The sequence below is a fragment of the Malaclemys terrapin genome, chromosome 6, assembly GCF_027887155.1.
Source record: "Malaclemys terrapin pileata isolate rMalTer1 chromosome 6, rMalTer1.hap1, whole genome shotgun sequence".
NCBI lineage: Eukaryota > Metazoa > Chordata > Testudines > Emydidae > Malaclemys > Malaclemys terrapin.
In genome coordinates, this window is record NC_071510.1 from 108,185,738 (window position 1) to 108,212,529 (window position 26,792).

The 26,792-nt window shown below is 44.3% G+C and overlaps 1 protein-coding gene across 7 annotated transcripts in view; it reads left to right on the forward strand.

The window, feature by feature from the left end:
* The first annotated feature begins 8,952 nt into the window (after positions 1–8,952).
* The window catches only part of CPLANE1 (ciliogenesis and planar polarity effector complex subunit 1), a 183,073-nt gene continuing 165,233 nt past the window's right edge, over positions 8,953–26,792 (forward strand). For 6 of the 7 annotated variants that reach the window (XM_054032044.1, XM_054032045.1, XM_054032046.1 and 3 more), the window contains exons 1-5: positions 8,953–9,039; positions 14,520–14,670; positions 16,002–16,137; positions 16,365–16,484; positions 21,411–21,643. In XM_054032044.1, coding sequence (XP_053888019.1) covers positions 14,590–14,670; positions 16,002–16,137; positions 16,365–16,484; positions 21,411–21,643 — 570 coding nt within the window. In that variant the 5' untranslated portion in view covers positions 8,953–9,039; positions 14,520–14,589. The other variant, XM_054032047.1, reaches the window with a different exon arrangement.

The window sequence follows — 26,792 nt, forward strand, 5'->3', positions numbered from 1 at the left end:
TACCCCCCCCCCCCCCGCAATGCCTTAGTTTCAATTTCCACAGCCTGTCAGCCTTGAGGAGTTACTTCCCCCCCCTTTTTTATGTTATGGTCTTAAATCTCCACAGCCTTGAGTTTTATGAGGACGTCTTCCCCGCTTTGTTTTGAATACCGCGCGGTTTTAAGTTACACACAATTGCCGGCCTTATTGGTTGGAGACTTTGTGCTATTCGAAAGCATGTACGTCACATGCCTTGGGGGGGGCACTCCCCTAAGGACTTGTAATGTTACGTCCAATGAGGAAATAGACCACCAGTTTGCACTACCTACTGCTTGCGTACCCAGCCAATCCTGGGCTTAACTCACAGCCAATCGCTTTCTGGTGATTTATCCAAGTCCTCTGTAACACACCCCTTAGTTGTTTAAACAGTACTCTTGCACAAGTCTTCCCTTCCAAGTGGTACCCTTATTTAACCCCTCTGCTTGGACTACACGTCTAGGTTCCTTCACACAAATTAAAAAAGGAAACAAGATGTGTCTGAAAGGGGATGAGAGACTTCTATCCCTGTCCTAATGAGGTGGTAAAGTAAACATACTCACCTCTTTTGGATTTCAGTCTCAGATCCTCGGCCAGTTCACAAACTTGTATCCCCGACGAGCCCCCAAACTGAAGGACATAAATCCACACTGTGTAGAGATCAAGCATAGGTGTTTATTACACACAGTGCTGGCGGAGTGTCACCTTGCTTATTAGGCTCACACTGTCAATCAATTGATTACAATAGACTATATAGATTTTCTATGGGCGGGGGAAAGTGGGGAAGAGGGAAGCCCACAGAAGGGTGATGGAATCATAGAGACCACTGAGGTGGGTGAGGATTAGGATTCATAGAATCCTAGACAATATGGGTTAGAGACCTTAGAAGGTCATCTAGTCCAACCCCTTGCTCAAAGCAGGACCAACCCCAAATAAATCATCCCAGATAGGGCCTTGTCAAGTCGTCCTTAAAAACCTCTAAGGATAAATGAGGGGGAGGAGGGTAGCTCCCTTTTATGGACACCCAGCCAGTAGCTATAGAATCCTCCTTAGCAACTGTACCCTAATTGCCTTAACTGTAAAGAGTTAAGAGACGTGTAACCTGAGTTGGCACCTGACCAGGAAACCAATAGGGAGGCTGTACCCTTTCAAACTGGAAAAACTGCTGGGTGTGGGGTTGTTTTGTTTTTTTTCTGTCTCTTGGGCTGGAGAGAGGGGAAGGAAGCAACAAGCTTTAAGCCAGGTATGGAAAAATCATCAGCATCATACCTCATTTGGAACCCCAGATATGTAAGTAGCACAGGAAAAACTCCTCATTTGGAACCCCAGATATGTAAGTAGCACAGGAAAAGTTAAGACAGATGCAATTAGGAACTTTTTGGTTGTTTTGGTTTGTGGATTCCTCTGTGCTAACCCCAGGTGCTTTTGTTTTGCTTGTAACCTTTAAGCTGAACCCCAAGAAAGTTATTTTTGTTGTTTAATCCTTAAAGCCTGAGTTCTCAGATGTTTCTTCCTTTTTAAATAAAAGTTACCTTTTTTTAAAAGAATCCTTTGATTCCAAAGTCCTTAGAAAAGGGGTTGGTCTGTGCTCACATTGCTAAGGCAACTGGTTGCTATTTTATTCTCAAGCCTCCCCAGGAAAGGGAGGTGAAGAGGTTTGGTGAGATATTTTGGGGGGATAGGGATTCCAAGTGACCCTTCCCTGAATATTTGTGAATATCACTTGGTGGTGGCAGCAATATCTGTCCAAGGCAGAAGACTGTGCCTTGGAAGAGTTTTAACCTAAGCTGGTAGAAGATAAGCTTAGGGGGTCTCTCATGCAGGTCCCCACATCTGCACTCCAAAGTTCAGATTTGGGGGGGTAGGGTGTAGCCTGACAGATGGAGATTCCACCACTGCCCTAGGTAACCTATTCCAGTGCTTCACCACCCTCCTAGTGAAATAGTTGTTCCTAATATCCAACCTAGACCTCTCCACTGCAACTTGAGACCTTTGCTCTTTGGTCTGTCATATTCCACCACTGAGAACAGCCTAGCTCCATCCTCTTTGGAACCCCCCTTCAGGTAGTTGAAGGCTGCTATCAAATCCCCCATCAATCTTCTCTTCTGCAGACTAAATAAGCCCACTTCCCTCAGCCTCTCCTCATAAGTCATGTGTTTCAACCCCTAATCAGTTTTGTTGCCCTCTGCTGGATTCTCTCCAATTTGTCCACATCCTTTCTGTAGTGGGGGGGCCCAAAACTGGACACAATACTTCAGATGTGGCCTCACCAGTGCCAAATAGAGGGGAATAATCACTTCCCTAGATCTGCTGGCAATGGTCCTACTAATGCAGCCTAATATGTCGTTAGCCTTCTTGGCAACAAGGGCACACTGCTGACTCATATCCAACTTCTCATCCACTGTAATCTCCAGGTCCTTTTCTGCAGAACAGCTGCTTAGCCAGTCGGTCCCCAGCCTGTAGCAGTGCATGGGATTCTTCTGTCCTAATTGCAGGACTCTGCACTTGTCCTTGTTGAACCTCATCAGATTTCTTTTGGCCCTATTCTCCAATTTGTCTAAGTCACTCTGGACCCTATCCCTACCCTCCAGCATATCTACCTCTCCCACCCCCCAGCTTAGTGTCATCCGCGAACTTGCTGAGGGTGCAATCCATCCCATCATCCAGATCATTAATGAAGATGTTGAACAAAACCGGCCCCAGGACCGATCCCTGGGGCACTCCACTTGATACTGGCTGCCAACTCGACATCGAGCCATTGATCACTACCCGTTGAGCCTGATGATCTAGGCAGCTTTCTATCCACATTATAGTCCATTCATCCAATCCATACTTTTTTAACTTGCTGTGAAGAATACTGTGAGAGACCATATCAAAAGCTTTGCTAAAGTAAAGATATATCACGTCCGCTGCTTTCCCCATATCCACAGTGTGACGTTGCACTCCATAATGTTTTATGAAAATGTGCTTTGAATGTGAATATAATGTAACCTTTATGCAAAAGATATCTTGTAAAGTATCATTACAAAGGTTATAATCTACTGAGTGTGTTCATCCCATTTGTTTGTATGGATTATTTCTATGTCTGGAGTTAGGAGAATAAGATATAAACTTGTATTACTGATGTAAACACATTAAGTGGAAGCCATTAAGGGTGCTTCAGAATCAATGTATTATGAATGGGTTTGTTTACCTGCAAGCCTTCCTGTGTACATGCTGGCCGGCTCCTAGATAATGAAGAAGGAGGTTTTACAGCGACATGTGATCAGGTCATCTGAACTGGAATCCATCTTAAACCTGGTGCTTTTCCATTTTAGAAGGAAGAGTGGGGACTCAGAGACAAAAGATTCCCACCTTGTACCAAAGCTATAAAAGGGGGTGGAACGTAACAAAGAGGGTCCTAGTCATAAGAAAGCCCCTGCTTTTAACTTAAGATGCCTGTTGGAACTAACAAGGACTGTACCAGGGGAAAGGATTGGGCCCAGACTAGGAAGGAGTCTAGTCTGTGAAAGAAGCTACTGGAACATCTCTGAGAGTGAGATTTACCTGTAAACAGTTTCTTAATGTATTAGGCTTAGGCTTGTGTGTTTTGTTCTATTTTTCTTGGTAACCTACTTTGTTCTGTCTATTATTTGAAACCACTTAAATCCTACTTTTTATACTTAATAAAATCATTTTTGTTTATTAATTAGCCCAGAGTAAGTGATTAATACCTGGAGGAGCAAACAGCTGTGCAGATCTCTATCAGTTTTATACACGGCGGACAATTTATGAGTTTACTCTGTATAAAGCTTATACAGGGTAAAATGGGTGTATTTGGGGTTTGGATCCCATTGGAAACTGGGTGTCTGCGTGCTGGAGTCAGGTAACCTCCAAAGCAGTTTTTGGTTAAAGTCTGCAGTTTTTGGGGTGTTAACCGGACCTGGTTCTGTGTTGCAGCAGGCTAGCGTGTCTGGCTCAACCAGGCAGGGTTCTGGAGTCCCAAGCTGGCAAGGAAAACAGACTCAGAGGTAATTCCAGCACATCAGGGGACAGTCCCAAGGGGGTCTCTATGACTGAACCCATCACTCACAGCATCAGTTATCTCCTCATCGAAGGCAATCAGGTTCGTCTGGCATGATTGGTCAGATTGTCCTTGGTGAATCCACGTTGACTGTTCTGATCACCTTCCTCTCCTACAAGTGCTTCAAAATGGATTCCTTGAGGACCCGCTCCATGATTTTTCGAGGGACTGAGGTGAGGCTGACCGCTCTATAGTTCCCGGGATTCTCCTTCTTCCCTTTTTAAAAGATGGGCACTATATTTGCCTTTTTCCAATCGTCGGCACCTCCACCAATCGCCACAAGTTTTCAAAGATAATGGCCAATGGTTCTGCAATCACATCAGCCAATTCCCTCAGCACCCTCGGATGCATTAGATCCAGACCCATGGACTTGTGCATGTCCAACTTTTTCCCCGGGGAATTGAAATGGGGGTGTGTTTGTGTGTCAGGGCCGATGAGGGGTAAGACCGTGAGGGTGAAAGGGGGGCTGTATGGCACCACAGTAAAAATGGAAAATGTTTCATGACCATTTTATTAGATTTAACTCATGTTTTAAAATCATCCCACAAATTAAAGTTGGCTACTTAAGCCTTCTATGAAGCACTACGTCTATATCCTTCTTGGTTTCTTGTTATAATTTTGCACAACTCTGTTAATGAACTTCTTGAATGCAATCTGTTCATCTTCGGTGGCTTCTCGTGTGTCCGGTACTTCCATTCCTTCAGTTGATATGCTCATTATTTCATTCACATGATCAGGCAGAAGGTGACTTCTTTCAGAACCCAAAATTCTATTCAATGATGGAAAAAGAACACTTAACTGTAGCTGTTGTGACTGGGAGTAGCAAGAGATGAATTCCTACTTCTTTCATCCCAGGAAACATAGCAAAGATTGGGTCAAGCCACTAGTGATGATAAAAAAGTTGAAGTCAAATTTTCATTCATTCGTCATATGATATTCCAGTCTGTGTTCAAATTCTCTATTCTGTCCTGAGAATGTGGCAGTCCCATTGCTGGTAGTGCCTAACTCCACTCAACTGTCGGTGTTTTATAGAACAGGGATCTGTAAAAGCTACGTAGAGGTTGAGTAGAATCTAGAAGTCACTGTCGATTTTTAAGAATCAAGTCTGTGTACTTTCAGTTGTCTTAACAAACACTTCTTGTCCTCTTCACTTATGAAGGCATTTATATTGAATCCTTTAGTCAACTTCTAGACTGAAGTCTTTGCTTCTTCCAGTAATTTTTCAATGAATAGCTCTCTGATCCATGTAGCTTCTATTGCTGGACAAAGATCTACTACTGTGGTAGCAGATGCCTGGATGGCATTGTTTTATGACCCAAGTGGTTTCAACAGTAGACTTGCAAGAGAGAGAATGGCAATAGTCTTCTCTGAATGTAGTAGCAAACGTAATCCTCAAGCCTCACTACTTAGATCCATCCCATCTTGCTAGATACTTTCCAAAGTCAGTTAATAACGGCCGGAGTAATTTTAAGATAACAGCCAAGGATCGCTCATGAGAAAGCCAGAGGGTTTTCCCAGGTTGCACTAATTTGAACTTCAGACCCAGTGTCTCTTCTACATTTTCCAAGATATTCAGTCTTTTTGGACTCTTGCTGAAAAAAGAATATTAAAAAAAGCTATAAATTTAAAGAGTCTGCAGCTTGTACTAGCAGTAGGTGGAGTAGATGGCCTCTGCAGTGTGTATGGGAGAGATTATGGTTACACTTTTCTCTGAGCAAAGCTTGTACTCCACCATGTCTTCCAGAGAAGTTTGCAGCTCCATCAAATGCACAAGCAGCCATGTTTGGGGTCCAGTTGACAAGCATTTAACTCTAAGATGTGGGTTGTTACCTTGGCTGCATCTGTATCTTCTATAACTTGAACATCTAGAAATGCATCTACTGGCCTGCCACTGACATCAAGATAACATATCCAATGACTTAATACTTGATCCCATTTGCATTGGTGCATTCATCAGCCATGTATGCAATTTTTTTGAATATGGTGAGAGAGTTCTTCACTTTTTCAACTGTTGAGACTTCCACTGTTGCACCACATGCTTCTACCTAGTCAGTTGAGTTTCTTGCAGAAAGATAGTGAGCATTTGCTGGTCTTGTTTGGAACCAGTGTTCAACTTCAGGATGAACAGATGACAACAATGCACTTAACATTGGCCTTCAGTTTGTAGTGTGTGGTATCTCTTGCTTAAATAGGAAGTATGATGCCACAGCCATGTTTGTTCACGTGAACTGTGTTGTGTCTCCAGCATTCTTAACCGCCTCGTTAACACTCACTGGTATTGTCCTTGGTCAGTGGAGACTCAGAGTTTAGAGATGCTTTCACATGAGTTCACCTCCCAGGTGGGGGGTCAAGAAGGCACCTTGCTCGTTACCTCCAGCTACTCACCTTTCACTCTGGCCACTGTTGTTCATTGTGCCACTGTTCACTCCATTGCTCTGTTGCCAATGGCCCTGCGCTGTCACCTTCTGCTCCCACCTGCCACTGTGTGACCTCTGTGAGTTGGTCTCTTGAGGTTCCACCCAGCTCTCAGTGATTTCAGCTGAGCTCTCAGTGGGGGAACCTCCCTGCTACTGCAGACTAGGCTGTCTCTTCCACAGAAACACTGTCCCACAGCAGGTCTAAGCCCTTAGGCCTTGGCTACACTTGCAGCTGTACAGCACTGTAAGGTAAACCTGTCTTCATACAGCTAAGTAGGGAAAGCGCTGCAGTCTGTCCACACTGACAGCTGCCAGCGTAGTGGCATGGCCACACTTGCAACATTTGCAGCTGTGTTGGGAGCGGTGCATTATGGGCAGCTATCCCAACATTCATGTGGGTGCAACGTGCTTTTCAAAACTGTTTGCTTTTTCTCTGTGGTACGATCTTTGAAACCGGCATTTCCGCAGCCGGTCACAACAATGGACAGGATTGGCCACTTGACAAGGTGATCAGTACAGCGCTGCAGGTTGATTCCTGGTACACACTCCGCTGTATCTCTTATGCTTCTTGGGGAAGTGGAGTACCTGCAGCGGTGTACCCAGGGAGATGCAGCGCTGTAAGTACCCTGCCAGTGTGGACGGGGAGTGAGTTACAGCACTGGGGGAGGCTTTACAGCGCTGTAACTCACAAGTGTAGCCAAGGCCTTAAACTTGATTATCAGTGATTTCAGCGGTAGTGGTCACTAACAAAACAAAAGACTATCTATGGAGCCTAATCAGCTCTGTCTTTAAACAGTGGAGAGGGGCAAGTCAAATAGTACTTGGGACTCAAGCAGACCATCAAGCAAAACACCTGCCCCTACCCTCTCTTGATGCCCTCAATCAGCACAGGTGAAGTACAGTTCTACTGCCCTTTACTCATACAATAAGAACAACAACATTTCATTCCTCCTCATTCAAGTGATTTGTAACCCAACCCCAGCCAAAATCTATCATTTGGGTAACACAGTTCTGTTTGCTGGATATCTAGGTAGATTAGGTGTGAATGTAAATACACTCTGGTCCTGAAGCCTTTCCTCCCAGCCCCCAGCTCATCACTAGCTGTCAGGGAGAGCTCATTTAGACTTTGCTTACAAATCATAATCTGAAATTATTAGGTTGGCCAACATCACCAAAATGAATGCACTGACATTGTCATAAAAACAAAACCTGTATAAGGAAACTAGTCTATGTTCATACTTTTCAAATCTAATATACTTTTTCAGATACAGGTATTTTATCATACACTTTATATGCTTTTAAAGTGTGCATTAATGTTTCAATTTAAATGTCCAAACAATCACTAAATTGGCAACACTGCATGTAACTACTTCACAAAACTGGGGGAGTGGTGTTGGGGAAATTCAGGGGGGTGTAGGGAAATCCCTGAGTCCTTAACCTGTTCTTTCACCACTGAGGGCAGCTCAGTCTGGGAGCTGACCTTGTCTGTGAAGATGGAAGCAAAAAAAGCATTGAGTACTTCAACTTTTTCTACATCATCTGTCACTAGGTTGCCTCCCCCATTTTTCTCTGACCATCTCCTTGTTGCTAACATACCCGTAGAAATCCTTCTTGTTACCCTTCACATCCCTTGCTAGCTGCAACTCCAATATGCTGCATCTGAGCTTCCTTCTCTTATCTAAAGTATAGTATGTCATAATATTTAATCATCTGTATGTGATATTATACAAAAAGGAAAATGCAGACTGTGGGTAGCTTTCTACAGTGGTAGCTCTCATCCTATTATACGATTGATTATAACTTTAAAAATATAGCTTGGCACTAAAATAGGAAAACAACTGCTTGAATGATTTTTCTTTCATACCTTTTACTTCAGACTCAGAGCAAAACGCTTGCAGATAGGCTAAGGTGAACCAAGTCTGCTGTTGCAAATATACCAGCCCATAGATGCTGGAATTAGAGGTGCTCGGGGTGAAGCAGGACCTCCTCATTTGAAGTAGTTTCCATCATACAGCGGGTTTAGAGTTTTGTTCAATACAATAGCTATCAACACCCCCACTGTACACATTGTTCCAGCAGCTACACACCAGCCAATGTCAATAGATGAAAAGCAGGGGAGGGGTTGCTGCAAGGTTTATAGCTGAGGTGCTACCGCTTGTGTGGCGCGTTTGTTTACATGGCTGTTTAACGTCCAGCTGAAGGGAAGGACGCTGGGGCGTGTGCACCGCAACAGTCCGGGCCTGCTCCCGCGGACGTGCGCCGCTCGTACCAGTCCTCGGCGAGCCCCGCTTTCTCAGCACAGGGCCCTGAGGGAGCGCATCCAGCTTGGGGTCGTGGGGGCAGCAGGCTCGGCCGGGACCCAACGGGCGCCAAACCCAAACCAGGAGTTCGGAGGGAGTCACTCCCCTCCCCGCGCGCCCGCAGCTGCGCACTCCAGTCCCCTCAGCTCCCGGTTCTCGCTCTGGACTCAGCCGGCACTTGGGCGGGGACGGACGCCGCTGTAGCCGGGCCCGTAGCGCAGCCGCTGTGCGGGGCAGAAGCGCGGTGAGTGTGGGACGGGCAGCGCTCTGCTCGTTCCGCGGGATCGGGCCGCGGTGGGGACTTGGGTCGAGGGTGGCCGGCTCGCTCTGTGCTGCTAGCGCCCGGACAGCCCCCACCCCCCGCCCGGGCCCCGCGGCCGTTACCGCTCCGGGACCACAGGACGTCTCCGCGCGCTGCGCCCCCGTCTGTGAGGACAGCTCGCGAGGCGAGTGAGCTGGGGCGAGGGGCCCTCGATGCGGGGGGGATGGGACATTGTATCCCCTTATATTCAACACTACAGCGTAACACCCCCTTTAGTCTGGAGGCAACAGCGCCAGCATGCGATACACCCTTTTCCCCAATGCTTTTGAGGTTGAGGCAATAGGGCCTGGCATGTAACATACCGTTTCTCTACTTCAACATGGAGGTAGGTGTGATATGCACCAGTGCAAAGGTAGCTTGACCCAGATTGTGTTATGCCCTTATCTTTGCTGTAGGATGTGGGGTGCTACCTTGAACAGTGCATCCTCTTCTGCCTTCAGTAGGAGAGTATTGAGGTAATGAGGCTTAGCACATGATTCACCATTTGTTGAAATTATCCATAATATTTAGAATTATAACTATTAATATTGGAGACCACCAAACCTTAATTTAACCATACATTCCAAAGGCCAAATGTATTTTATACAATAGCTTTAAAATCCTAAAAAACTAAGCAGTTACTATATCCAATACTGCAGTAGTTCCCAAACTGTGGGGCATGCCCCCTTTGGGGGGGATGTGGCAGAAGGATGGGGGGGGGTACGTGGCAGGGCCTGGAACAGCCCTCATGAGGGGTGGGGAGGGCGCACCAATCAGACTAGCTCTGCCCTTAGCCCAGCCCCAGCTCCACTTCAACCCCTGATCTGTGCCCAGCCCAGCTTTGGCCTCAGCCACAGCTCTATCCCGTCTCCAGCCCCTTTCTGCCCTCATTCCCTCTCTGCCCCCAGGCCAGCTCTATGTTTAACCTCAGCTCCTTCCCCATCCCTGGTTCTGCCCCCAGCTCTGCCTTCAACCCAAGCTTCTTTGCTCAGTCAGCTGTGCAGTAAGGGGGGCATGGACAAATTCCATTAACCGTAAGGAGGAGCGTGACAGGAAAAGTTTGGCCACCACTGCAATACAATAACAAAATATTCATAAGCATATTACAAATAGATCGAACCTAGCCAAATTGTCTGATCCTGGTGTGCTCAAGCATGATCAGATAGAGTCTGGCAAAGAACTCTAAATAGATGATTTTTTTGTACCCATCAACAAATGATGACATTGCCAATTAATAACAAGCTAAAAAACAATTTGGGCAGTTTGCCTTTATTTCTGGTCTTGATCCAGATAAAATTGACCATTTCCTTTTTCACCAAGGTCTTTCCTCTTATCTCTTCCCATCCTTCTTGCTAACCAACAGTTTTTCTGTTGAGTATGCCCTAATTTTGAGGTAACACTGGTATGTGGGGTGGGAAAGTCCATATTGCTTCTTCTAAGACAGAGTCTCTTTGTCTTATTTAAAACCATCTGCAGTCACAGGTCTTCTTTTTAGAAACTTCCCTTTATGTCATTAGTTACTCTTTGAACCAGGCATCCTCCCTACTTTGTTCCTTCTGGGCTTGTAACTCATTATTCTGAAGGCCTTTCTTTTACTTGCTAGTCAGGGCCTTTCTTTACAATACTTGTATTTCCTTAACCAAACTTAAACTAACTCTGATTCTTTAATTTCATATTTGTTCTACTCCGCCTTAATTTAAGTCATGTGCATGCTCTCCAGTGCATAGATTTTAAAGCAAGAAGGGACCATGCTTAAATTTGTTTTTAAATTAAAATTAAAATGCTGATCATCTAGTATGACCTATGCAACAGAGGCCAAAAAACCTCACCCAGTAATTTCTGTATCAACATAGCAGTGCAGAGACACTGAGTTTTCTGGTGTGATGTGCTGTCTTTAACGCAGGAGGCCCTTGCTTGTTGCATTCTGGTATATAGTGTGCTATCTTATACTGAAGGCAGGAGAGAAATACAGTTCATCAGCACACATGATAGGTCCCAGTGTGCGACACCTCAAACCATATAAACGCTCACGTTCAATATGACAGAATAAAGACAAGGGGTCCCAGCATCCAATATATTGTTTTAAACTATAGCCAATACTGATTCAGCTAGCTGTCAACTGTAGTAAACATGTATCCTCTTATGTTAAATTATCAACAAAGACTTACACTCCGTTGGCCTGGGTTACCTAGTTCCTATGTCTGAAGATGCTTATCCAAGCCCCATATTGATGTGCCACTGTTTTAATGGATCATCCTCAGATTTTTGAATCATTTGAATTCTCCATTTGAGTCATTCTCAGAGTTTGATTACGGGGCCTTTAATGCTCAAACCATGATTCTGTACTGTTTGAGCTAGAAGAATAACTCCATTAGCTGTAGCTATTAGAGGGGGATAAAGATACAACCAATTATTAATTGGATGTGGCCCCACATAGTCATGTTGTCTTGATGTGAGCAGCCTATTGAAAGGATAGGCTTCTACATGTAATACTTCATCTGAGCAGCTCCCTTGGTAATACAGATCAAAGCATTACATCGTGGGATATGTTGTTTCATTGGGCCATGTCACTGTATTAAAGATGAGGCTACATTGTGGAATGTGGTGTGCCTCACTCTGGATCCTGTGCTAGATGAATAATTAGGGCACTACTAAATTAACGGCTGTGAAAAACGTCATGGACCGTGTAGTGAGTCGGTGTGGCTCCCCTCCTGTCCAGAAGAGGGAGCCCACGTGCCGGCACCAGAGTGGGTGGGACCACCACCGCCTGTCCCCGCCCCCCGGAAGTCAAGGGGCGGGACAGGAAGTATAAAGGCCGGCCGCCAGAGCTCAGTTGGAGCCCAGCCACCGCAGGGAGCAGACGTGCGGCCGGGAGCTCCTGCCCAGGAGACCGTTGAAGACCGGGGCTTGGACCCTGGCTGGCCTGAGCTACCCCGGGCCCGCTACGAAGAGGAGCCGCCGGAGCCCGCTCACGCCCGCCACTGGGAGAACCCCTGGGAACCGGACCCCACTAACCCTGAGGGTGAGACTGGACCCGAACCCCTCCGCCCCTGCTGCTACCCAGAGGAGCCGCCTGGGGACCGTTGGCCTGACTTCCCGGCAGAGCTACCGGACCTGCCACCGAGCCCCGGCCCAGAGGAGCCCATGCAGGTGGATTGGCCTGAGCCCGGCGCGACGAGCGAGGTAGGATCTGAGGGGGATCACGGAAGTGGCCCGGGGATAGCCGACCCCGGTCCGGCTGCAACTGAATGTGAGCCTATGTCAGTGTGTTGCGGTCTGGATACCCCACTGACCAGCAGCGGCAGCAACCGCTGTTAGGGCCCCGGGCTGGAACGCAGTGGAGTGGGTGGGCCTGCGTTCCCCCCTGCCACCCCCACTCACGGGTGGCAGGCATCCCCCTCACCCGACACTCGGCTACAGCAAGCCTAGGCGTGCCTTGCGTGGGCTTTGAACTATTTGCTCGCTCAGCCCCTGCAAACGAGGGCCTGAGCTTACCTGTGTTGGCCCGCCCTGATCCAGGGCCTGGCCTCTGAACTATTTGCTCGCTCAGCCCCTCCAAATAAGGGCCTGAGCTTAACTGTGTTGGCCCCGCCCTGATCCAGGGCCTGGCCTCTGAACTATTTGCTCGCTCAGCCCCTCCAAATAAGGGCCTGAGCTTAACTGTGTTGGCCCCGCCCTGATCCAGGGCCTGGCCTCTGAACTATTTGCTCGCTCAGCCCCTGCAAACAAGGGCCTGAGCTTACCTGTGTTGGCCCGCCCTGATCCAGGGCCTGGCCTCTGAACTATTTGCTCGCTCAGCCCCTGCAAACAAGGGCCTGAGCTTACCTGTGTTGGCCCGCCCTGATCCAGGGCCTGGCCTCTGAACTGTTTACTCGCTCAGCCCCTGCCAACAAGGGCCTGAGCTTAACTGTGTTGGCCCCGCCCTGATCCAGGGCCGGGGCTTTGAACTGTTTCCTCGCTCAGCCCCTGCAAACCCGGGCCTGAGCCAACCGTGTTCGCCCCGCCCTGATCCAGGGCCTGGGCTTTGAACTCTTTGCTCGCTCAGCCCCTGCAGTCAAGGGCCTGAGCTTTAACTGTGGCTGCTCCGACTCTGCACTAAAGAGCCGGAGTTCCGGGACTAACTGACTACTTGTTCCCACAGCAGTGAGTCGGTGTGGCTCCCCTCCTGTCCAGAAGGGTCGAGCCCCGGCTAGGACCCACTACAGACCGTGAAATCTGACTGGGCTGGGGGTGCCCCAGCCAGGGGCTCCTACCATGGGCTGGGTACCAGCTATTAGTCCTGGCCCAGGCTGGGGAGGGACAGGACTTTACTCTTCCCATGCAGAGGCTGCTCCCAGAGCTGGGTCAAACCCACTTCTCTGAACCTCCCTCAGCTGTAGGAAGCTGCAAAGATGCTGGCCAGGACACTCCCAACCTGGCGGGAGGCTGCGCCTCCAGCTGTCAGCTTCTGACCCGGGTGGGAGGCTGCTGGGAAAACCTGCAGATATGGTAAACACCTTCCCTCACCCAGACCCTCCGACGCTCACTTCTGTGCTGCTGCTAGCGGTGGCGCTGGCTTTAGAGCTTGGTGCTTGGCCAGCAGCTGCTGCTCTCTGGCTGCCCAGCTCTGAAGGCAGTACCCCTGCCATCAGCAGCACAGAAGTAAGGGTGAAAATTCCCAACCCCCTTTTGGATCAGGACCCCCAGGGTTACAACACTGAAATTTCAGATGTAAACACTTAAAACTATGAAATTGACTATTTTAAAAATCCTGTGACTGTGAAATTGACCGAAATGGGCCTTGAATTTGGTAGGGCCCTGTTAATAATGAACTGTGCTAGCGTCTGCTTCTCGATACAAATGTACATCTTTGATTTTGAGTTGTTTGGATTCACTCCTATGATGTTTAGTTTTACACAGTACTGTTGCTTATCAAGATATTGTTTTCCTATCTATATGCCTTTCTTCACAGCTTCCACCTTTACTTACATGTGCTGCCTTCATTTATTTACATTAGTTAGATTACTTCAGTTCAGTGTGTATTAGGTGGAACCATAAAATGTCATAGAGTTTAAGCAATCGTATTGTACTATCATGGTAATTCTGATACAGATGAGTTCTGTGCTGAAACCTACTAATGTTGCTTGGTATTTAAGCATAGGGCTAGAACAGCTAAGGTTTAGCTAAGCATATTTAGCCTACGTTGGTTATATACTTTGTCAACCAGAAACCATGTCACCTGTTAATACTATAAAATGGGCCCAAAAAGTAAAATGTATTTCACAAATGCAAATAATCCACAAGTCCAGTTTATTTTGAGAATAAAAATGCTTAGGAATTATGTTTGTGTTTATGTAGTATGTGGAGACTAAAAATTGTGTTCTGAATTTGTATCTTCCAAAAACTAAAATGAAAACCAACATATTTTTTTCAATCTTTTACAGGTATGTTGGCAGACCACCCTCCATTCCTTTTTTTTTTAAACTGTTGTGATTACCGGGAGTGCTAATAAGCATGGAGATCAAGTTAGATGTTTTAGTCTCAACATGTATCAAACATAGGAAACCTTGGCCTCGAATCTCCTGGCTGGGACAGGTGAGAGTCTGTAGATTTTTATTTAAACCTAACTGTACATTAAACGTAGTTTTGATTATGTGGCAGTTATTTAGCAACTCAGTTTACAAAAACTTCAGGGAATGGTTTAGAAGTGCCATACTGGTATTAAGTTAGAAGCACCAAGACAAATCACTGGATTTATTGCTGCCATTTTGACTTCATTCCAAAGGTTCAGTATTGCTCACAATACCTGATGGAAAACATCTTTTGATAGCTGTATGCTTCACAAGAGGGGTTGTTTTTTTTTAATTATAATAATTCCTATTGGCGTTCTTTGGTGTTATGCACTAAAAAATGTTTGGGATTGTATTCCTCCCCTGGGACAACCATAACAGAACTCAACTATTCTGACCTACGTTCAGTATCTGACATTCTTGTAATAATGTGCTATGAGGGATAGCAAGGGCCTGGAGCCAGGAGTGGAAGTTGCTTATTTTACTTTAAAGATTTATTTAGTTATACATTTATAAGGGTAAATATATGCACAGATATGGGAATGTATACTTAACCTGCTATAGTGACAGACACTACTGCCTTTTAGCTAGCTAGCACCTGTACAACAAATACGCAGTTTATTAATGACTTTGATGGGCATGAGTTTACTGTATCCTTTTTTCTTTTAAAACAACTTATGAAATTATGTATAAAACTAATTTAAAGCAATATCAATATTGCATGGTTACGCATTTAGTAGCCAGGAAATGTTGTAGGCAAAGTTGAACATATAGCCTTAGCTCTCCTCTCTTGCATATATACATTACAATAGAATCTTTACTCATATGTTCAAATGTTACCTAACATGGTAGAATTTTTCTTTCTTTCATTGTATCATTTGAGAGATAGTATGTAACCGTTTAGGGTCTGATCCTTCTTCCATTGAACTATATGGCAAAACTCCCATTGAATTCAGAGACATAGGATCAGATCTTTAGGGCCTAATCCTGCATCTTCTAGGCAAGTAGTTTTAATCAGGTAAGTGGGAATAAGGATTGTGGGATCAGGCTAATTAAAAATGATGGGCCAGATTCAACCCTGGCATAAGTGAGTGCTGAATTTGGCCCTGTATTGTAATGGATACATTAAAAAAGGCAGAGTTAAAGTTTGTTTCAGCATTGCATGATTTTTTTGAATGCTTAACCGTGAATTTCATGTTAGCCTTTTGCATTTAATTGATAAAGGTTTTTTTCCTCCCCCCCCCCCCCCATTGGTCTTAAACACCGTTATCTATATCTGCATCAATTTTCAGGCAAAAATAGAAAATAATAAGTATCATTTTTGAAAACTGAAATATTCCTTTTTCCTTTTAACAGGAAAAAGAATCTATCTTTCTTTTAGATGATAAATGTATAAGTGAAATTAACCTGTTATCAGGAAAGACAAAGAAGAAAATTCCTCGACTACAATCATTGTTGAAAAATGTTGTCGTCTTAGCAACATCAAGAAATGGTTAAGTATTTTCTTAAGTTCCAATTCAAATTTTTGTTTTCATTTAAGATTGCAACAATCTAGAAACATACAGTACTGTAAAAGGCTGTGATACTGTAGCTGTCTCCACACAAGCACAGGATCTGCTAGTTCAGAGATACTTGCAGGATTGGAGACAAAATGGGGGAAGATCATTTTAAATACTTTATAGTAAAGCAATTTAAGAAGTCTTTTCCCTATGAAAACAGGTGCTTGGTTGGCAGGAATAGTTACAACAGGAGAATTATTTCTTTGGAATAAAGACCAGGACTATCTGAAAATTGTACCAGCAGTTGAAGAATCTAGTAAGGTGGTTACAGCAGCACAAGGTAGGACTCGCCAATTTGTCTTTTTTATTAAAATTAAAAAACGTCGACAAGAAAGATCTTTCTTTGATTAAATTTTATTTAATAAATAATGACTAACTTTTATCTGGCAGAAGAGAGAGTTGTAAGTCTAATTGGTATTTTGTGTAAGCTAAGCTAACCATTAGCAAACCTTAATCTTTTTATTAACAGAAATGTTAATTACATTTTGGATTTTCAAACTCTTAAGATTCTGTCTTAAACAGAATAAATTTGTGTTTTGTTTTTTTTTTTGACGGTTGGATGATGGGGATGAGGGTAAGATAAACATGCATATAGATCCTTTAATGTTTTAAAGTGCTTTGTTCCTGCTGTTAAAATTAAAAAGCACTTTGTGAGACAGCTGTCTGGTCACCAGTATTAACCACTGGTCACATGCTCCAGAAGGGAAGACTTGCAGGTGCTCAGCCCAGTAGGACTTGCTGAATAATCAAGGTTGATGTACAGCCCAAGGCCTGATCTAAGAGTGGAAGAATTGTGGGATTCCATCCTAGGTGAGGTGAAGACATGAGCCTTAACATCTAAGGTTGTTTGTTCAGTGAGACCAGAAGAGGGGCCAAAGATGCCTCTAGCCCTGTAACCATGACAAATGTAATAAGTGTTTCCAGGGGACTGCGTCCTGAAGGGTGAACTTGAAGCAAAGCGCCCGTTTTGAGGAATTGTGAGTGAACTCAGAAGCAACCATGGGGGTAATGGTAAAGGTCAAGGTAAGGTAGTAGGGGAGACATCTGTGCTTCCATTGAACCCACCACTGGATCTCCTTTCCCCATCAAATGCCCCTTCAGAATCTTGCCCCATTCATCCCTATCCCATGGGTGGCTATGAGGAAGGGGTTCCCCTTTCCAGCAGTAATGCTGTGCCAATATACTTAAGGGATCTGCCAGTGCAGTATCTCTTCTTCTGATAATAGGATCTTTGAAAGATGGCATATCTGAGTCTGAGATGGGGCCACTGTCTCTCTTTGCCTGCCTGCAAAAGGAGCAGCTTTCTGGCTGTCCCTGCCTTTTCACAACAGGGGTCAGACAAGAAGACTCAGAATTGCTGCTGAAGATAGCTTAGTTACACAGATAGCTCTGTCCCTGAGCCAACAACTCTCTGTCAAAATGCAACATCTTCCTCAAAGAGAGATCTAGATTTTAAAGAAGTTCTCATCTCTCTGTAGCAACCACTACCCCCTCTCTCAGACAGTTCTCTCCTTTAAAGGCAAAAGAGAGAAAGTGAAATATTCTTTCTTCCATTAAAATTAAAGATTTCTTGTTGTCATTGGGATTTATTTTTCTAAAACACTTACAAATAAAGTTGTTTACTTTGATTTTGGTAGCACCCAAAATGTGGTAGGAGCTTTCCAAATACTGAGGAAGCCATCATTCAGGCAAGATGATCGAGTAGATAATTGACAGCATGCATTGTTAGTTATGTTTCTTTGTTGTTGTATTTTTTTTAAAGTTAAACACACCAAATTCCCTATTCTCTGTACACAGTTCAACCTCATCCTCCACCATCCCAATTTTCAGCTTCAATTCTAGTATCCTTACATCTCTCTCCCAGCATTCAAGCCTGTCCTTTCATATAAAGAAGCAATTCATTCATGAGATAAGTGAAATAGGTAAGTAGAGGACTTATTCAGCTAGTTTCTTGTCCTCCTAAAAGTGGGTTTTCAGGAGGAATTTAAATAGGAACCAGTTCAGGTAGGGCACTCCATGCATTGAGGTGGTATGTAAAATTAAAAAGGTTGTAGAGGAGTTTTTAAACTAAGGATTGGTGGAAAGCCGACAGGTGTGGAGGAACACATGGTTAGGAAAGACACATCCCTTAGGGAAAGATTTCTTAAAGGAGATACTCTATCGACTTCTATTCTCTCCTCTTTACTATAAAGTACAAGTAAGAGTTGAAGAGAAACAGTCAAAGGAAAAACAGAACCATTCAATTACTTCACATGAAGGTAGACCACTAAATATTGACAATTTTTTATAAGTGCTTGTCTACAAATCCAAGAAGTCTAAATATAAAGATGGGTGAACTTGAATGCCTGGTATTAAATGAGGATATTGATATAATAGGCATCTCAGAAATTTGATGGAAGGATGGTAATCAATGGGACATGGTAATACCAGAATACAAAATATATAGGAATGACAGAGTAGGTCGTGCTGGCTGGGGCGTGGCACTATATGTGAAAGAAAGCATAGGGTCAAATATAGTAAAAATCTTAAATGACTCAAACAGTATCATAAAATCTTTATGGATATAAATTCCATGCTTGAATAATAAGAGTATAGCAGTAGTAACATACAACCAATCACCTTATCAGGATGGTGTTGGCTATTGTGAAATGGTGAGGAGATTAGAGAGGCTACAAAAACAGAAAACCCAGTAATGAGGGATTTCAACTATCCCCATATTGACTGGGAATACGTAAACTCAGGATGGGATGCAGAGATAAAATTTCTAAACGCCATTAATGATTGATTCTTGGAGCAGGATCTGGTCCAACAGGTAAATATAGCTGATCTGCTTGGTAATAGTGATCATAGCACATTCTTGTAGAGGGATAAATACCAAAGAAGCCTACCACAATAGTATTTAACTTCAAAAAGGGGAACTACACAAAAATGAGGAAACTAGTTAAATTGAAATTAAAAGGAACAGTCACAAGGGTGAAAGGCCTGCAAGCTGCACAGAAACTTTTTAAAATCATCATAATAGAGGCTCAAATTGAATGTATATTCCCAATTAAAAAAAATAAAATAAATGCCACCATGGCTAAACAGAGTAAAAAGGTAGTTAGAGGCAAAAAGGCATCCTTAAAAATTAGAAGTCAAATCCTACCGAGGAAAACAGCATAAACTCTGGCAAATCAAGTGTAAAAGTATAATTAGGCAGGCCAAAAGAGAATTTGAAGAGCAACTAGCAAAAGAGACAAACTAACATCAATTTTTTTTAAAGTACATTGGAAGCAGGCAGCCAGCTAAACAATCAATGGGGCCAGTGGGCAATCGAGGTGCAAAAGGATCACTGAAGGAAGACAAGGCTGTGGCAGAGAAGCTAAATGAATTATTTGTTTCGGTCTTCACTGCAGATGATATGAGGAAGGTTCCAGCTGTTCTTTTTAAATTCCAGACTGAGGTGTTGGTAGAGAAGGTTCTGGAAGAAATAGATAAGTTAAACAGTAATAAGTCACCAGGACCAGGTGGTGGTCACCCTAGTTCTGAAGGAACTCAAATATGAAATTGCCAGACTAACAACTGTGCTTAACCTATTACTTAAATCAGCCTCTGTACGAAATGACTGGTGAATAACTAATGTAACTCTGATTTTTGAAAGACTCCAGAGGTGATACTGCTAATTACGGGCTGATAAGCCTAACGTCAGTACCAGGAAAATTGTTTGAAACTATAGTAAAGAACAGAATGATCAGATGCATAGATGAACCTGATTCATTGGGGAAGAGTCAACCTGGCTTTTATAAAGGGAAATCATGCCTCACCAATCTGTTAGAATTCTTTGAGGGGATGGACAAAGATGATCCAGTGAATATAGTGTATTTGGACTTTGGTAAGGTTCCTCACCAAAGGCTCTTAAGCAAAGTAAGGCATCATGAGATAAGAGGGACGGCTTTCTCATGGACCAGTAACTGGTGAAAAGATAGGAAACAACGTATAAGAATAAATGGCCAGTTTTCACAGTGGAGAGTGGTAAATAATGAGGTCCCCCAAGGATCTGTATCAAGAGCAGTCCTGTTCAACATATTCATAAACAGTCTGGAAAAAGGGGTGAACAGTAAGGTGGCAAAGCAGATGATGCAAAATTACTCAAGATAATTAAGTCCAAAGCTGCATGCAAAGAGTTACAAAGGGATCTCACTAAACTGGATGACTGGGCAACAAAATGGCAGATGAAGTTCAATGTTGATAAATGCAAAGTACCGCACATTGGAAAACACAATACTGTGCTAGATAGCAATTGGTCTGACCCAGTATGGCCATTCTTCAGTTCTTATGGGACAAAGGTTAATGCAGAGATGGTCATAGGGGTAGCAGATAAATGGGACATCAAGTCTGCCATCAGTGGCAGAATGGAGGGACCCACAGTTATGAAGATGGAAATGTAGAGTCTTTAGAACAGTCACTATAAAGTTGACTTTGTGATAGTGGAGAAGAGGGGAGCCAGTGGACGGGTTTACATGGTCATTTGAGGCAAAGTAGATAATCTGAAAAGCTGTGTGTTGCTTGGATTTTAGAAGGGGTGATAAGTGAAGGGAGAAGAGGAGATTACACTAATCAAGATGAGTAATGTTACCCAATCATGATAAAGCAATCCCAAAAGAAAATTTTAAAACAGGTTTTTCTCTTGCCCCATCTTTACATAGGATATCACTGTATGGATTGATGCTACTGCAAAACTTTCTGTGTCTGCAGTTTACACTGAGATGTAATGCATGCTGCCTCCTTTGTCTATTTGGAGGCTTACTTCAACAACAAAGTTTGTTTGAATTATACCACCACTCTTACTTGTGTCTCACATTTGGTTACATTTGGTACATATTGTCACAGTTTTAGGACAATTGCGTCTGTATTCTCCCTCTGTGGTCCTTTGAGGGCACCGACCAAGGGTTTCTGGCTCCCAGCCATCATCTCTCTTGGGCGAAGTGGACCGTGGAGGGAGAGATACCCATGCAGTTACCCTGATACATTTGACAACACTGCTTGCTGTTCATATGTGTCTTCCTAATATGAAACTCACTAAATGCTCTTTAAAATATGTTTTAAAAACTGGTTTGATGCCAGTTAGCACTCATAACTTTTTTTTTTTTTTTTTTTTTAATAAAATCTTTATGCAAATCTGTGGACACTGAAAAACAGTCACTTTTCTGACACATTATTTTTTCAGAGTGCTCCATGAGATTGTACCTGTATGTCTCAGGAGATGGGAACAAGGTGCTACTCATTACTCCTACTGCGTGTATCTTTCTGTGGGAGAGCACAGAATGCAAAAATATATCCTCTCCTAAAAATCCTTCACTGGCTGGGCGTTGGACACAAATTGTTCCTGAGGAATCAATTTTATTGCCTTCCTCTGAAGATAAAGAAACTGGAATGAGTGCTGATTTCATCAAAAATGAGGTAAAAAAAGTATAAAATAGCACCGCATGCAGTGTGCTTTTTGAAAATGTAAAAACAATTAGAATACTTATACGTATTAATAGGAAATAGTAACTTTCCTATTTGTGCTTTACAAAGCAAACTGAGTTAGATACTGGTTGTGGAGAGTCGTAGCAAACATGACAATGATTTTGAATTGAACAACAGCTGTTAACACCCATGAACTTTAGAATCCACTTTTACTTAGGGGATTTTGGAATGGACCCTGAGATTCTTCAAAAAAAGAAAGTGCTGAGGGATATTTTAATTCTTAATCCCTGTGAGTATTCTACTATGGGTGTGCATGCTCTCCTTGCGCCTAAAACTAGAAGATTTTTCACTAGCAGCATTCGTTGGTCCATGCCTGTGCCACCTCATTGTGCCAAACCAAGGGCATAAAGGTAGGCACAGACTGACTGCCTTTCCAATTCCTTTCTACATTTCATGACCTGAGAGAGAACCCTGAAGTTTTGGCAGCTTCACTAGAATTTCTGCTTCAGATCAGGTTTTTCTGTAAATAGTTTTACCTTCTAGATAGTTTTAGTAGTTAGTTAGCATTTTGGAATCCTGGAGTTTCCCCTTCCATTCTCAACTGCTTAGTATGCCTAAGATCCCCAGTTCAAGTCCTGCCTAGTCTGCCCCCCGTCTTCCCAATGAGCGATTTCCCCCCACGACTTGTTTGTATATTGGCTTGGATTCCCTCCATGTGCAATATTTGTAATTCTTTTCCACTCTGAACCCAGCAATACTGAAAATTCCAGCTCCAAAGATACCTGATGGAGCAGTCGTTGAGAGACCAGTCCAAACCTGGGTCATCTGCATCCCGTGTATGCTGGCCAGACGTACTTAGTAGCACCCCCCTGGCTGGATTCTCCATAACTCTGAACCATCAGAAACCAGGCCCAAATACTCTAACCTGCAATGGGAGGAGGGTAAGGACAAATACCCTCCTAAGAAGTGGGAGAAAACCCCACCTGAGGCCTCTATGAAGAGGACTGCATCCCCTGTTCTTTCCAAATGTAATAAGTTTCTGTGCCCCATTACGGATGTGTCAGGAATTCATGGGGTGCATGGATCCCAACCACCAGTACTGAGGTCCGAAAGTGCCCTAGAACTGCTAGAGAGAGAAAGGAGTGATTGCCAGCTGCACCACAGGTACCACGCTACAGCAGGAGGAAGGAGGTTTTGGTGGCACCAACATTCACCACCCAACCTAAATCGGCACTGTCTGCTTCATCAAGGGGTAAAAGCCCTTCATGCCCCCCACTGTTAGACCGTGGCATATTATCTCTTATGGCCTGGCTCTGTACTCTGACCCAGAGTTGCTGATACTCTTGGAACTGGTAGTCTCTAGGGAGATATCCACATCATCAGTGCACCATATTCCATTACTGTATTGCAAGCCATACTGTACCAATGGCTCAGCTGGCAGAATTGAATATTTTTACTTATCTGGTGAACTAGAGGTTGAGACAGCGACTCCTTTGCATCCCTAAGGCACGAGGTTAGTCCCAACAGGGATTCCAGAGTCTCCTGGCCACACTTGCACTCCAGGAGGGCACACTACTGTGCTCGGGACCAATGGTATCCTCCTCATCCTTACAATCTCACTCATTGGCCCTGTTACAGTTCTTGGGATCCTTACTTCAGACCTCCTGAGTCAAAGGATCTGAGCGTGAGGGCAGACAGAGGATACCACATTGATAAGATTCTCAGCCCCTTTGGGAGTGTTTGAGGAGGAAGATCAACAAAGACTCTACTCACAAGTTCTTTGACATCCTCCAGGCTGCAGGCCCTATCAAGCTGGCATGTCCAATCAGGAAAGCTATGTTGGAGCCGGCCAGGATGGTCTGGCATACCCTAGCTATCTGTGACATCCCCCCCTCCCCCCCAAAAGGACAGAGAAAAAGTAAGGGGGAAGAATACTTGTTTTCACACCAAACCCCAGATTCTCTGGTGGTTCAGGCCATCACTGAATGTAACAGGCTGCACCAGCCTAGGTCTGTTCCCTCTGACAAGTATACCAAAAGATTAGATCTCTTTGGAATAAAGTGTTCTTCCTCTCCCAGCCTTCAGTTTTGCATTGTAAATATCATGCATTGATTTCTAAGTATGATTTTATTAACTACAACACATTTGTCTGCATTCATCAACAAACTTCTACAGGGACTCAAACAACAATTTCAAGCCACCACTGACAACAGTAAATTGATAGCTAGGTCATCCCTTCAAGCTTCAATTAACACTTGTGACACTGTTTTCTACTCCAGGTCAACTCTGATTGTCATCAGGCAGGCTTCAAGGCATTGCTCCTCTGAGTTTCCCAAGGAGGTTCAAGATACTGTGGAGGACCTCCCCTGTGAGGGCAACAATTTTCATGGGGAAAAAAAAAATGACCCTGCACCCCTTAAGGACTTATGTGCAACCTCTGCACTCCTTGGGTATTTATACTCCAGTATATTGGAGGAAGTACTCCAAACCATCTCCTTATAAGTGGCATTCTGCTCCTGAGCCTTTTTACTGTCAGAAACCTTATGAGCTTCTCAGGAGGTACTAGAGCAGGGGTGGGCAAACTTTTTGGCCCGAGGGCCATATCTAGATATGGAAATTGTATGATGGGCCATGAATGCTCACCAACTTTGGGTTTGGGGTGCATGGATGGGGGTGCGGGCTCTGAGGTGGGGTTGTATATGAGGGGTTGGGGATGCAGGAGGTTGCTCCAGGCTGGGACCGAGAAGTGTGGAGGGTGTGAGGGGGGTTGGGGCATGGGAGGGGGTCGGGGTGCAGGTTCTGGGCGGCCCTTACCTCAGTCAGCTTCTGGAAGCAGCAGCATGTCCCCCCTCTGGCTTCTATGTGGAGGTACGGCCAAGTGGCTCTGTGCGCTGCACTGTCCACAGGCACTGTCCCTGCAGCTCCAATTGACGTTGGTTCCCAGCCAATGGGAGCTGCGGGGGTGTTGCTTGGGGCAGGAACAGTGTGCGGAGCCCCCTGGCTGCCCCTACGTGCAGGGGCTGGAGGGGAAACATGCTGCCACTTCCGGGAGCCACGCGGTGTCACGGCACGCACAGAGTGGGGGAAACCCCTCACCCTGCTCCCTGGCTGGAGCAGGGCAAGCCCCGGACCTTGCGCCGCAGTGGGAACTCGAAGGCCGGATTAAAACATCTGAAGGGCCGGATGCGGTCCCCGGGCTGTAGTTTGCCCACCCCGTACTAGAAGTTGCAGCGCAGCAGACAAACTGCCTCATCCTTGTCCTCTTCCCAATCCCAGCCTCTTGCCAAGAAATCATTTTGATGGGACTCCCCCGGACATGCCAAGGCTACACAGCAGAATTTCCTTTCATTCCTGCCACAAAACCCCCTTCCTTGTCCCTCTTCAAGGACTCGACTCATGAGAGGATCCTCAGACAGGAGGTAGACTCCCTAAAGTGGAAACTGGTCAAATTATGAAGGATGAATATAAACAAACATAAGCATGTAGGGACAATATTAGAAAGGCCAAGGCCAATAAAAAGATCATACTAGCTAGAGACCTAAAGGGTAACAAGAAAACATTCTGCAAATACATTAGAAGCAAGAGGAAGACCAAGGATGGGGTAGGCCCATTACTCAATGAGTGGGGGAAAACAATAACAGAAAATGTAAAAATGGAAGTGCTAAATGCCTTATTTGTTTCAGTTTTCACCAAAAAGGTTAGTAGTGATTGGATGTCTAAAGTAGTGAATGCCAGTGAAAATGAAGTAAGATCTGAATCTAAAATAGGGAAAACAAGATTTAAAAATTACTTCGGCAAGTTAGATGTCTTCAGGTCAACAGGACCTGTTGAAATGCATCCTAGAATACTCAAGGAGCTGACTGAGGAGATATCTGAGCCATTAGCGACTATCTTTGAAAACTAAAGGAAGATGAGAGAGATTCCAGAGACTGGGAAAGGGCAAGTGTAGTGTCAGCCTATTAAAAAGGGGGAAATAAGGACAACCTGGGGAGTTAGATCAGTGAGCTTAACTTCAGTACTTGGAAAGATATTGGAGCAAATAATCAAGTAACACTGGTCTACAATTTTTGAGAAGTCATTTGCTTCAGAGATAAAATGTGCTATTTATTATGTATTTTGATGTGCTGAATTCAAATATGACAATTAAAACAACTGATTGGCTACTGTTTCTAAGATATTTAAGTTTTTACATTTTATGTCTGTATATTGTGTAGATAGTAGAGTTTTAATCATAAATTGTAAACCTAAGACTTTTCATGTGTTTATGGTTGCCTTACATGATAACATTTCACCTGTCCTGTTTATGTAACACTTTAAAAATCAGCAAAAGGGTTATATAAATAAAATTTATTATGAAACAAAAGGCAAAAAACTATTATGTACATAGTTTAGTCCTATTCAGTGTCTACTCAGTGCTTCTTGGCTTGTCTCTTGTATTCATTAAATGGAGCATCTCTTGTCGCTGTCCAGCAATACTCTGTAAGCATTGATGGGCTCCATTTGCCCTGATAGCGTTTCTCCATTGTTGCAATGTCCTGGTGAAATCGCTCGCCGTGCTCGTCGCTCACTGCTCCGCAGTTCGCTGGAAAAAAATCTAGATGAGTGCAAAAAATGTATCTTTAGTGACATATTGCAACCAAGGCTTTTGTATGCCTTGAGGAGGTTTTCCACCAACAACCTGTAGTTGTCTGCCTTGTTGTTTCCGAGAAAATTTATTGCCACTAACTGGAAGGCTTTCCATGCCGTCTTTTTCCTTGCCACTCAGTGCGTGGTCAAATGCATCATCTCGAAGAAGTTCACGAATCTGAGGACCCACAAAGGTCCTTTATCTTAGCTTCACTTAACCTTGGAAATTTTCCACAGAGGTACTTGAAAGCTGCTTGTGTTTTGTCAATGGCCTTGACAAAGTTCTTCATCAGACCCAGCTTGATGTGTAAGGGTGGTAACAAAATCTTCCTTGATTCAACAAGTAGTGGATGCTGAACACTTTTCCTCCCAGGCTCCAATGACTGTTGGAGTGGCCAATCTTTCTTGATGTAGTGGGAATCTCTTGCACGACTATCCCATTCCCAGAGAAAACAGCAGTACTTTGTGTATCCAGTCTGCAGACCAAGCAAGACAGCAACAACCTTCAAATCAC